Below are 15,374 nucleotides of genomic sequence, written 5' to 3' on the forward strand. Positions count from 1 at the left end.
TTTTTATTTTTTCTAATTGATCGAAAATAATTCATTGATTTATTTAAGTAAATAGATATAATATTTATTTAATTTAATTTAAAAATATACCTTATTTTTAATTCTCCGTATAATTGAAATATTTATAATAGGATTTGTAGATTTTATTTTTACAAGATATAAATTAATTTTTCAGTTGAAACTAATAAAGATATAATAAAAATCGTTTAGTGTGTATAATATTATATACTTCGATTATTAACATATTTTCGTTATTTTTGTTTATTGATGACCAGATTTTCTGTACCTTTTATTATAATTTTGATTATTTTCAAAAACGTCATTTATAATTATCGAGTATAATAATCACGTTTTTTTTTTTTTTTTTAATGTTAAGAAAATCCACCATTCAGCCATTAATGTCCGTGGTAAATCCACGATTATTGTGATGTTAAAACGATGAGTGGATTACCGGCTTGAACAATGTTCGACTTTAAAATCTGCCTATACGGAACGACTACCATGAGTGGAGCGTGAACGTACATAATGACGTTAAAAACGTCTTTTTCGAAAACAGTCGACGTAGCCGTCCGAGTAGAGACAGTTAGATTATGTTTTGCAAAAAAAGTTTTTAAAAAAAAAAAATGTATAAAATAATAGTAAAAGGTACTGCTATAGTATTCGGAATAATAATATAATAATTGTAGACGAAACGCGCGACACTGCCAAAATCGTATGGCGACGGTGAAAAAATTTAAAAGTAAAATATTTTTTAAAGTAAAAATTTTTTAGTGAACATCATAATATTATATTAGTATTATATATTATATAGTGACTTGGGGAAAATACTCGAGTACGTGGAGCAGAGTAACCGCGCGTGATGTTCCGCCGCGGTTACCGCGACGATTGGCACTGTCCCGATCGCTCAGACGCGATCGATCGAAAAACGGTCTCGCGGAAAGCCGGGACGACGATACGCAGCGGCGACTGCACATCGTATATCGGGTTACGTGACGGCGGCAGGGCGTAGGCGCTGTCCGGCGGGCGTCCTTGACGGCGGCGCGGGCCGTAATAGAAGGAAGACGAGCGAGGTATATCGCGCGCGGGACTATCGTCCTATGGGAGGACGACATGAGTACGCGTAGATGGGACCGGGCGATCGCGCGCGATAATGTGTGGCCGCCTCGGGCGAAAGGAACAATATAATCGCTCCGATGCCACCCGCCGCCACCGACGACGCCGCCGCCGCCGCAACGGCAATGACATTGGCCGCTCGCCGACTACTACCACGGTCCCGCGCGGTATATAAACCGTCCGACGTCTGGTTCTTCTCACCATTCGTCCCGAAGCACCGTACCAAACCGTAGCAGCTTGAACCGACCGAGTTCGATTCGTTCGCCTAGTACAACACACAACAGTCACCACCAAAACTCATCCGTCATCATGATGTCTCAACTGGTGAGTACTTATAATATTTTTAATAACAATTTTAAGGTTTCGACAATATAGTATTATAATATCGTCGTACACTCTGCCGATCTTCTTGTCCAAGACTTGGCGCACTACGAGTAACCAAATTTCTAAGTACATATTATTATAGTTTTTTTTTTTTTTTATATAAAATATGCGATATTCGGTTAAGGCTTTGACGCTGTCGTCATCTCTGCTCAGACGGATTTCGTATGTGCTCGAAAAGCCTATGTTGTTTTTCATTTTTTAAAAGACCAGACTTTTTTTAATACCAATCGTTTAGTAAATAATTTAGATTTATAGTTTTAAATACTAATTTTAATCTTATAATATACGCCCGAATGATTTGAGTGTATTAGGAGAGCCTTTAAACAACTCAACCAGAGCGCTGTACTACCTTTCTGAGCTATGATTTCATATATCTATTACTACACTACTCAATTCGATAGGTATTTCAGAGGATAGCCCGAGTTCACTTATCGTCGCAAATAAACTTACTCTTTGCCGTTTTAAATACTAACATTTACACATTTTGTCCATTATTATCCTCTTTATAATTCAAGTACGACAAATAACCGATTAGAAAAATTGCATGGATTGAAAAAATATTTGATTACAACACACAATATCCTCGTATAATAAAACAAGTATAATAATTTTGATCGTTTTTTTTTATTTTTTTTATATTTTTAATCATCAATACTTATAAATTATATAAATAAATTTTAGTCTTTAACATATTTTTCTTCAAAAACACACTCAATAAAATTTCTTCTGTAATATTTAGAATCTGAATCTGTAGTAAACATTTTTTAAATTAAATTGCAATTTCAATAAATACACTTAAATCAATAATATATTCTTATATACTCTATTTAGATATAACTTATATAAACCATTTTAAAAATCTATATATTTAAATTTAAATTCATAAAATTAATTAATAACTTTTGAATTAAATATTATTAAAATTAAAATTTTATCACGTTTTTCTATTATTTATTAACATAATGTCATAGGTATTTTTTAAATCTTAAATTTATTCACAATAAATTAATATACTCTGATATTTACACAATAGTTTATACCTAAAATATATTTTTAAAAGGGCAGATATTAAGAAAATGCAGCTTTTTAATAAATACCTAATATTTATACAATATTAATATTTAAAAACTTATTTGTTCTTAGTATAAAACCACAATAAGCTGTAATTATTTGTTAGTACCTAAATCGTTTAAAAGTTTAATTTATTTATATTATTTTCATTATATCGTTTACTCCTTTTACTCGAGTGAACGAATATCATATATTAATATTTCTATATCTAATGAATTTCGATGTTTAATATTATTTTGCGTTTCATATTTCAACAATAAAAAAATTCGGTTCGTCTTAAGTCTTAACCGTCATTGGTTAAAAAGTGAACGACATAATGCCGTATAATCCCCATACATAACGATCTAAACGAGTGTGTAATATAATAATAATATAAAACTATTAACATGTTAACGCGCGCGTCTTTTTGGGAGGTCTGTTGAAACGGACGAACGTTCTGTGCCGTGACGAATCGTCTCATCATCTGCAGTCACCCATACATACGATTATCCACAGCCTAATCGTGTATCTATACACGTGTGTAATCGGTTCGAAAATATATCCAAAACCACAGGCTGATACGTCGGTATCATCATAATAATATAATGAATAACGTGATTGTTATCGAAACTATAATATAGGCGAGATAATTTTTATTCAATTAGATCATTCTCGGAGATCGCTCGCCACACACCCACAAACCTGCCGTCATCCTACCGTGCGCTTCTCTGCCGCGACAAAACGTTTACGTGTATAATATTATATAGGTAGGTAGGTACGTAACAATATTATCGTTCATCTGATAATTAAATCGTCTCGAATTTGCCGGATCGGATTGGTTTTTCGTGTCGAATCCGCTAAGAAAAATATCTATCGACGACGATGACAAAACGTTTATACGACGGCACTATATCTATACGCCCGTATGGCCGTATTATGCTATGCTATGCTATAATATAATATTATTATTGTTGCAGTTTTCTCTGTCTGTTCGCATCTTTTTCTTAAATTATATATTATACGAAATCGAAAAAAATGACAATAATAATAATAATAATAACTTGTTGAACCAAGAGAATAAGGGCCACCGTAGTGGAATCGTATGACCCGACCACAAATCGTATACACATTATAAAACTGTCTATATACACGACGGATCCATTGAATCGCAGACGAGACGCAGCCGCGACGAATGCGACAATGACGATTGATCTATTTGTCACGGTGTGCCTGTGGCGACGGAAGAAACTATTTGTGTGTAATAATGCGAATGAACTGAAAGTCCTATTAAAACATCAAAACGGGTATGCACGTATGCGCGAATGTGTGTGATTAATTAAAACATACTATCATTTGGATGAGTATTGAAAAACGGCCGACTACAACAATAATAACCATAATAATATAATATAGCCCCGGAGACTTTAACGAACGGTCGCGTTTCGCTATAATAATAATATTAATGTACCTACCGTGTGATGGCAAAAATCGCATCGGATCCGATATCATTTTTGCCCAGTAGTATATAGGACTGCAGTGATTCGAATGTCGGTCAAACGATAATATAACATAATATTATAAGGGAATAAAATAAATAACAATAATATATTATAATCATACCCTCAGCTCAATTGTTTCGATCCAAAAGCCGAGGGCATTAGGTCGCGAGTCCGGATCTGTTACAGCCGCAGGTCGCCCCAAAGAACTGTAGATATATTGGAAAGCGACCGAACGATATTATAAACACACCTGCTGTGAAATTTCACATATAAAATCTAATATTATAATAGGTACATTCGAACACGGCGATGGACAACGCAAAAGCTCGGGTAAAAATATATCTTTCAGAATTTTTATTTGGCGCTTAGACGGCATACGTAGTTGATTCAGACATTGAATTCTATAATACAATTTTATATTATAATAATAGTTGTCACGTACACAACACACGCACGCGAAATCTATTGAGCTAGCACGATGGAATGAATAAAAAAATACTTACAATAATTGATATGGGCGAGAATAAAATTGTCGGACGTTTTTCGACGTGTGTACATCGCGTGGTAGTTTATTCTATCGAGAAAACGAGTAGGTACTTCGTATAATGTATTAATGTATACCTATATCATCGAACGTCGAATTCGGTGTGCAAGCGTGTGTTGAACTCAAAATAAAAAAATTCGTTTTTCAATATACACAACACAAAGACATACCGGTACACATATTATTATTATTATTATTATTATTATTAGTTATTACGTATTATTGTGTACAGCATAGTCCGGTCGGTCGCGGAATATAATAGACCTTTGGAAAATCGCGAATCGCACGTCCGACGACAACCACTCCCGTCGTTTGTCGTCGCGGTATCAACCGGCACCGCGTATTACAATCCTCCGGTTGTTGTGATACGCCGTTAAATAATAATATAATTTAAGCCCTCGACAATATATAATAATAATATAATATAAGTGACCACAATGGGAGTCCCCTTAAATTAGCACGTCCGAATCGTCGCTGACGAATGAGCTCCGATGGTGTTCGATTGTGCGCGTGTATTGTATATCTGGGCCACTATTACTACACACATTTCGCACGTCGCGAGCACACATGCGAGTAATTATAATAAAATATTTAATATAATACCGTTTTGTCCGGCCGGTATCCGCTGCAGTTTATTATATTATATATTGCAGTCGACATATATAATTGAGAAAATCGATCGCATTTTCAGCACACGATTGTAGTCCGAATATTTCCTATACGCATTATATTGTATACTTATATATGGCACATATAACTATACCGTTTAATACCTAACTAAACTAAAGGCATGCTCGTAGCGGGAAAAGTGTATTATTTTCCCTTTGTCTATTTTTCAACAATTGGTTTCTCAATTGACTATATAATTTATTGTTTAAATAAAAATTCAGGTTTTTTCCGTGTTGACATTTTATAAAGGATAATAAGTCAGTATATTATAACAATTAATCACATTTTTTTTTCGTTATTACATAGTCTGAAAATATTTAAAAATACATATCGATAACAACCGCGACTCTTTTTCAAAAAACCAAACTTATCGTTGGTCGCAAATCACAACGATACATATCACAATACGCGTCGCAGTCTTCATCATAATATTATATACTTTAAACGGAATGATGAAACACGATCGTATAATATATCGTATAAATGTCTGTTCGCAGGTTGTTGTAATTGGGTTCGTAGCCGCGTGCTCGGCCAGTCCTTCTCTATACTTCAGCGGTCCACAATACTACAGCGGTTACTACGCAGCCCCCGCCGCCGTGGTCAGCCCCATCAAGAGCCAATACCACACACAAAACGAATTCGGACAGTACGCTTACGGCTACAACGACGGATACTCCAGCAAATCCGAAACCAAGCACGCCAACGGTCTGACCGAAGGAGCGTACTCGTACGTCGACCCCAACGGAGTTCTCCAACAATACAAGTACGTGTCCGACGAGAACGGTTACCGCGTGTCCGGCACCAACTTGCCAGTGGCCCCAGCCGTCCCAGCCGTCGAAGTCCCGGCCGTCCCAGCCGTCGAGTCCGTCGTCGCAGTCAAGGCCGTAGAAGCAGCCCCGGCCCCAGCCGTCTACCAAGCCGCCGAACTCCCACAACAGGTACAAGACACCCCTGAAGTGGCAGCCGCCAAGGTAGCTCACCAGATCGCTTACGACGAGGCCAAGAAAGCCGCTGACGCCTCACCGGCCGAAAACGAATCGTCGTCCGACAGCGTCGTCCAAGACTCCGCCGAAACACCGCCGCACCCGCCGCACCAGCAGCACCCGCAGCACCAGCCGCCGACCACTCCGGCAGCTTCGTATCAGCCCCTGCAGTCTTGGCCACCGCACCCGCCGCCGTCTCCTCGTACAGTTACCACCCAACCGCATACGCCGCTTACCCGTCGTACGCCACCGTCCACGCACCCGCCCCAGTCGCCACCTACGCTTACGGCCCAGTCGCATCCTACGCATACGCCGCCGCACCAGCCCCGTCTTACGCTTACACCGCCCCGTTCGCCGCCTCGTCGTACTCGCCGGTGCACAGCCAATACCACTCCCAAGACGAGTTCGGTCAGTACTCGTACGGTTACAACAGCGGTTCGTCATCTAAGGCCGAAGTCAAGACCCTCGACGGAGTCACCCGTGGAGGTTACTCGTACGTGGATGCCAACGGACAGGTCCAACACTACAACTACGTTTCCGACCCGGTCAACGGTTTCCGCGTCGCCGGCACCAACCTGCCAGCAGCCAACGCTTTGTAAACGAAAGCGACCAGCCGCCAAAGTAAACTAAACGCTCTATACCAACCCCCAACCGTCCCCACGAACACCCCAACCCCCATTAACCCCATCACGCTGCTACGTTGTTTTTAGGTACTGGATGTAAACTTAAATATCATATTCGTGTACGATACGATACTCGCGGTACGTCACGCGTATACCTCGTCTCTACATAGGAGGAGGTCAGTGCCGTGACGAATTTTCGCACTTGAGTATAGCGTGCGTAAATGAATATGGTATTACTATTAATAAACGCGTGTTTATGACTCTTCGTCGAGTTTTGTACAGGCTCCCCTCTAAAATGGTCAACGGTCCGGAGGGGTAGCGCGACGTTGCCGAGGATCGTCGGATCCGTTTGCCGCCCGGCGTCAAACGAAACCGGTGGACTTTGATTCGCGCAAAGAAATTTCGTTTCTCGGCACCGTCACGCTCACTGCTCCACTTCCCCTCGCTCAACCACGAGGCGAATGTAAAGGGCTGATTATTAATAAAAAAAAATACATTTTTTTTTTATTTTGTTAGCTTTTAAGTTTTTTTTTTTTTATACTCTACACTGTCTTCACGTGAACACATCAATATTATTATTGTATTTTTGGTAAATGAAAACTCTGTTAATAATAAATTCACGATTTTGTAACTGTATACACACTTGTATTTATGTATTATACTATAACCATACTTTTCTCGAAATACCTATCCAAATCCTTTCTTGAACTTTTCCTCAAAAATTGTTATTGTTAGATCGTCCACAATCGTCATTTTATCTTATATACCTACACCATTTTAAAATTCAATCTAATAATGGTCCAAATTATCAATGACCATATGACGTATTTGTAATATTAGTTCTATGATGGTATTTCAATACACTGTTATTTAGTATGCATTAGAAGAACAACAATAATAACTATAAGTGTCTATAATTGCACATATATAAATCCAGGGTCGGCGAAAGTTATGAGTGACGTGAGCGACTGCCTAGGACGCTAATATGTAAGGGATGGCAAACTCAAACTTATATAATTTTAATTTATCTTTTGATACGCATAAACGAATAAAATTATCAATAACCTATACTATTTAAAATATGTATTATCCAATACACCTTTAATTGAAGATACTTGCTGGTTTTAGTTTAAAAATAATTTTTGTAATTATAGAATTATTTATACCTCCTCCGTTGTACGTGTTAAAGTCGCAACTGATTCACCAATTATCTTTAGATAATATTTATGTATTTTAGTAATTACGATTACGATTTACCCATTTATAAATAAATAAATGCATTACTGGACAGTGGACGAAAGACGATAACACGCAACTGGTTGTATAATACACATACAGTAGTCACTCAAGTTGTCGCAGAGTACTTATATTATCTTTATTTTTTTTTTCGTTATTAAAAAAAAGTATTTATTATTTTCTATGAGCTCATGCTTTACAATGCGGTTCTATCTGAACCAACAGGTAAATATTAATATTTTTCGATCAGGTAGTTTATTTGTTTTATGAATCATTGTTATTTATTATTAATACTTTATTTATTCATTAATTTATTCAACTTAAAAACCCGAATTAAGATACATGAATAAATAACTGTAGGTGTAATTATATTGTACCATGCCGCCAAAAAAAAAGAAAAACCTTAGGCGCCTCATATATATCGAAATCGTAGAGCCCGAGCTCAATTAAAATTTTAAAAAAGCACAAGAATAATAAATAAATATTTTAAAAGTAATAATGACATAACTACTTCGATATCAGATGATAAAAGTGATTCAATTAACGATATATATAAAAACATTTTTTTAACACACCTAGAAAACCTAGTCATATTGACAACGAATGGGGAGGGGGTGAAAAGCGCCAATACTCTTAACGCCAGCCCTATGTATAACAAGTGTCTAAGTAATATCTTAAGATGAAGTACTCAAAAAAAAAAAACGTTTATTGTTTGATAATTTCATTAATGTATCTACCAACAATTGATTAAATGTAATAAATAAAAAGATCAACCGCTAGATTACTTCTTATTTTCACGCTGTCATGCAAATTAATGAATATTCAACTTATACGCTTATAATGGTAAAATCCAATTTCATATGTGTGATTTGAATTAATAAAAACTTAAATAAAATAAAAATTTAAGTACCAAGCTGACTTTTGAAAGCAGAAAGATAAAATAATAACAGAAAATGTAGTAAAATAAAATATAAATTATGAGTTATTTAACTATATAATCAATGTATTATAACTCGGGTTTTAACGAATGTTTATAAATGGAATACTATAATAGTAGATCATTTACTAAAATATCCCGAAATTTGATTTACAATATTTTTCTAAAAGCCCATTTCAGTACATAAACACACTGAACACATTTATACATTCGTAATATAATATATTACCACGAGGTAATATAAAATTGTATATGTCGTATATTATGATAGTATAATAATTGGTATATAGGTACTATTGAAATGTGCTATACAAAGTCAAAAAAAAAAATATTACAAATTTTACATCGGCAGAAAAATAATAATGGCACATTAATACTATATTATAGGTTAATAGTTAGATATATAAACCAGCTCGTGTATCAAACAATTATTGACTATAATGACAAATCGATGTATAGCCATAGCGCGGACGCATTCATCAAACTATAATACCAATATGTTGTACGTTGATGGGGTGGATGGAATTTAAAATTCGTTCAGGTCACGTATAAAATATATGAATAATAATACGTAGTGTGACCATAATTTTACCTGTCTAAAAAGTAGACACATTTCAAACAATTTTTAAAAATTATCATTAGATGTGAATTATTTATAAAACGCTTAATCACCATGCTAATTAATAATTCTACTTTACTATAATATTAATAATTAGTAAAATCAAATTAGAATAATACTTAGTCATTAAACTACAACGCAGTGCTGAGTATTAATTTCGATAGTTATAAAAGTACTTACGATTTACAAAGAGGCTATAATACATTATATATATATATATATTTATGTATAACAATTAAAAATTCATATTTTCTTCCTAATTAGAGCAAAATATGAAAATTTCAATTTAGTTAATTCATAAATGGGACACCGCACGTATTAGTTAACGAAGACACGAAAAAGGATTATCTAGGTGAAAGGTTACCTTTTATAATTGTTTCATTCCCGTGTTTCCTATCTATTTTAATAACACTCGTATATTATATATTTATGTAATTATAAATGTTATTTCCGTAAGTAAAACTTTTGGTAATCCTAATTCCTTCTAATTTAAATATTGACATACCCAGTTGCTATACATCTTGTTCTGAAAACTTAGATAATACCACCCCAAATTCACGGTAATAATATTGGTATAACTTACCTACTATAAAACCATAAACTATTTTCTGACGTCTGGGCTACAACTATAATACATTAATACGTAATAAGTGCACAGTAAAATATTATGAATCACGATTTTGTATGAGATTTACAATAGTTATTTTCTTATAATATAAAATAATTTTAACCAATTATATCACTGCTTTTTGACTTTGTAATTTTAATTTTCAACTTTAAATAATTGCGAGATATCGTTCTTCAGTTTTCATACTCGTGCTTACTATTTTGATAACCCGGTAACATTACTAAACATTAAGTTGTTCGTTATAGATGGAAATAATTATTTAGGTATATCAGTAAAACAAGTTAATCGCGTTTCCTGTGTTTCTGAGGAAAACAATATCAATGCATTTCTTAATTGACTTAGCTTGTAACGTCAGCCATCAAGGATGAGTTCGCACTTTACTGATGTATTTCATTACTTAATTGTGGATCACAAATAGCTAAAAGTGGTCGTACTTATAAGTTATAAGCATCAAATCATCATTCTCTCTCCTTCAAAGCCGTAACAATAAGAATATATATTTATATTATAAGGTAAGATTTTTATTTTTTACAAATAATTTAAAAAACCTATTTGTAATTCAATTCAATATAATGGTCTCATTATAATTACCATAACTTAAGACCTATATTTTGACTAATTACATATTTTAATATAAATATTAATAAATCAAAGTAACGATGGACGTCAAAATGTGTACAATATGAGTATGATTAACTACAAGTAGTTCGTATATGAAATTAATCAATAATATTTATAGAACATATTTAATAAAATAACTGAATTGTAGACTTTATTCCATTCAAGTATCGTGAGTGAAAAATATCTTGGGAAATTCTATTAGGGTACTTTGCAATACTCAATAGTCAATAAGTACAACATAAACCAATTAAAACAGAAATTATGACAAAGTAACAATATTAAAAAGTAACAATATTAAAAAGAAGAATGAAATATAACTTTTAAATAAAATCAAAATGCTATAGCTCTAACTGATATAGAATTTTTAAGTGTATTATATCTACCTATAATGTATTACATATATTTTTGACTTATTTGATATTTCTTCTAGGGCATAAAAAATTAATGACCTAAGCACTAACAGAATATATCGTTAAAAATATGATTGGAAAGTGTCAGAAACAAAGTTTATTCCATTTTTTAGATTTCTATAGAAAATAATTGTCGTACGTTAGCAGAAACCAAAAACTTGTGATTTTCAAAAAGTTATACTTATTTCCCTTCTTATTATTGTGTTACTGTATCATCATTCATCAGTGAATTCACCACAATGTATTCACAATCAAAACCGAGTTTAATTTCTGATATACTATTATGACTTATAAGGCTTAAATATCGCAAAATATGCGATCAGTTTTGGTTGCCTGCAGCTGACTTAACAATTTAATTTCCTTAAAAAATAACCTTACGTCATCGTCTTAATATTTTAACACCAAATTTAATTCATCATTGCCTGTAACACACGTAATAATATTATACATAATGTATACAGGTATAATGTAATGTCCATGACGTGTAATTCAATTAGCAATTACATGGAATAAAAATATTTATTAGATCGTCTTTGTGTGCTTGATTTTTTTTCCTGCGTAATTTAACCAAATTTTTTGCATGTATCTAAAATATTAATGTTCTTTGTTAAGAAAATATAATAACACATAATAATATTATGTTATGTGTAATTTTAAACAACGAAAACAGACGAGCAAAAAACCTGTTCCGCTAGGTATCTGATCTCGTTGTTTCAATGATGTTTAATTAAAATATGATCTGCATTTGATTTTGTGTAATAACTACAAAATATTCACCTACACTTACTTGTGGTTAATGTTCTTTAATGTTAGCAAATCATTTGCCAGAATAAGCGTAACATCTAATAGATTATTAACAAAGAAATATTATTGTAATCGAGTAAATCAACTATAGGTACATATATAAAAGATATGAGAACAATTATTAATACGGAGGATATCAAGTTGTATGATATAATAATTGGTTCAAGATTAAAATGTTCCTATGGATAAAACGTATTATTTATGATTGCCCGGAGCCATTAAATTTGCTTTGAATAATTATTCTAATAAAGTATATAGTATATACCTACCTACAGTATAACTATATAACTATTTATACATATATATTGAATAAATTATGGTTAAATTTAATATTTTAATACTTAATCTGTTTCTTCGAAGAGTGAGAAATACATTATTTATATTAATTATGATTTTCTTTCATTTATCGAATTTATTTGAATTTATGAATACTCGGCTACTATTTAAATTATCATATTATTATCAAACAACAACTCTAATGGACAATATAATTTCCAATAATTTCATAATTAGCTATATTTCATCATACACGCAGGTGTATTCCTTTTTTTATCATTATTATTATTATTATGTATTGTATGTATTGTCCGTTATAAAATCAATCACTATTTAATCATAGCTCTAACGAAGATAGGTAAGAAAATTGCAAAATGTTCTGATTTTATATATAATATCGTGGATTTGTTTGTGAAAAACAAATTTTAAAAGTTACAGTTGTACGTGATTATTATTTATTAATAATATGGAAAAAATTAAACCGCTACTATAATATTTTATAAATTCTGAATACGATTAACACATCATAATTATAGATGAATAATAATTAAATATATAAGTATAAAAATAGATCCTAACAAAAATCGTTATAAAACAAAAACACTGTAGGTACACTGAATAATAATTCCGTGTAGGTACCAAGGCATAAAATTATATAGGTAATAATATATCTAATAATATTGGCCAAAATTTTTCATTAATAATAACTATTCAAATTCTGATTTTTCTAATTCTCGAGTATACCTACTTAAAGAATATTTTTGAAATATTTGCAGTTTATTCCGTTTAAAAAAGTATATAACAATGTTCGATACAACCTTGTTCTTTTTTGTAAGAATTAATCTTTTGGATTATTTTTATATTTTTAAGTAGACGATTTTTTAATGTACCTAGTATATAAATCAAAATTAAAACAAATAGTTGTTCATTATAGTTTCTGAATTATTAATCTTTATGAACCTATTATTCCTAGTATCTTTATATAACCTAGTCTATGATAATAATTTTTAATATTGGGAGCTAAAATGGTTTTAAGAATCAAGATAATATTAACAAATATTAATTGTATATTATAATCTATAACATTTTATAATTTGTTTGAAACGACCTAGTAGAATAATCCATATAGTTATAACGTCAATTTCAATTTTATATATTAAACCATCAACAAGAATTTTTATATTAAGTCTATTAATGCAAACAATATACGTACTCGCTTGAACTTCGATTTAGAATATCAACGTTTTCAAAAAAATATTTCATCTGCGATTTGCAAGAAAAAAGTGATTTTGATTTAATAATACCTAACTACTTATTTGTATGTCACCAAAGGACATTCCTTAAATAGTATAAATTATATTAATTTTCCAAAAATATGGTTTTTTTTTCAAGTATACCATTAAAAAATTACCAAAACCATAATATGATTAATATATTTAAAGAATAAAAGCGGAGTGAACATGCTTGGTAATACTGTAGCCTATGCATATCACGCGTGTGTCGTGGTCGTTTTAATAAATACGGGGAAGCTGTACGGTGGCAATAATATTATTACGTTGGCGCGGGCGAACTAAAAAGTAAATGCCATCCATTCGAATTCAATAGCTGTTTTATACACACACACACACACAAACGTCGTGTTATATGTGTATTATTTTATACGTAAAATATATTTTATCGTCTGCAGTATAAATATGTATACGTATATGTATAATAATAACACTATTGCAGTACAACAATAATAATAATATAAATCAGTATATACACACGCACGTGTAAAGGGCTTATGGTAAATCGTTTATTATCGCCGTACATCATATTATCTTTATTTTATTACAGTGCATTGTTATTTATTATTATGGCACTATTTAGACCATGTTTTATGACGAATTTTTCGATCGGAACTCTATAGTTCTAGATACATCTATACACCGACTAACTACATACATTATACGTGTATGTGTGAATGGGTGTGTGAGTGTGTATCCACATTACACGTATATATTTATAATAAATATAGACTGCTAACCCCCAAATTCGTTACTTTGTTCGCAATCGCGAATCCACTCTGAGGTTTTTTTTTGTATGATTATATATATATATACCTATATAAACTTTCGTAGTCTCGCCATAGTGGTACTGAATTAGTTAAAATGTACTTATCGCGCACTCCCTACCACGCGATTTTTTTTTTTTATTGTGTCCTGTGACCCTATGCTACGTTAGCGGGTTTTCACGAAAAAATAATCGTGTTTGGAGTGTAAAAACGCAATGTCTGTGTAATTTTTTTTTTCAAATTTATTCGCTACCCTTTATCGATCTGTGCGGAGTTTTTTTTTTTATTCATTTTCATTTTTTTTCGTGTTTACGCGTATTATTGGTTTAAAAAATATGTAACCAAACTCATCCGTAAAGTGAAAATACCCCTAAACTAATGCTAAAATCGGCACATTGAATTTTGCTCGATCAGTTTAAAAATTGGTGTCAAATAAATCATTGTACATAGGTACTATTCATAATACAGCTTATAAAATATCTTATCAAATATATTTTTATGTACGGTATAACAAGTATGGATATACCGGAAATTTATGAAAACATACAATAATATGTATATGCGCAATAATACATATGTATGGAATAAATCTTTGTAGACTTGACATAGGTGTAATATGTAAATAGAATAGTAGAACGAAAAGGGTTACGGCAGTGATGTGGAAGAGAAAAAAAAATATTTATTTAAAAAAACCATCTCTCAATTGTGTACCTACAAACTCGTCGTCTTTTTATACGGGTCAAATGCCACAGGAAACCCCTCTGGAAGTTTTCTGAATCACATGCGTTTTTCCAGTGGTTGCAGCAGAGATACGTACATAATAAAAACGAATTAAAACATCAATAAACTCCATAATACATTTGTTGCACATATCGTATATGCATAGTAATATTCCAAAAATTAATTTTAATGATGACAAACT

General features: G+C 32.4%; 1 protein-coding gene across 1 annotated transcript; it reads left to right on the plus strand.

The window, feature by feature from the left end:
• The first annotated feature begins 1,274 nt into the window (after positions 1–1,274).
• Positions 1,275–7,501, plus strand: LOC114121574 (LIM domain-binding protein 3-like). Its single transcript, XM_050202501.1, is given in 3 exon segments — positions 1,275–1,437; positions 5,757–6,336; positions 6,339–7,501. Coding segments are annotated over 3 exon segments (1,098 nt in total). The 5' UTR covers positions 1,275–1,422; the 3' UTR covers positions 6,842–7,501.
• The last annotated feature ends 7,873 nt before the right edge of the window (positions 7,502–15,374 follow it).

The sequence above is a fragment of the Aphis gossypii genome, chromosome 1, assembly GCF_020184175.1.
Source record: "Aphis gossypii isolate Hap1 chromosome 1, ASM2018417v2, whole genome shotgun sequence".
Lineage (NCBI taxonomy): Eukaryota > Metazoa > Arthropoda > Insecta > Hemiptera > Aphididae > Aphis > Aphis gossypii.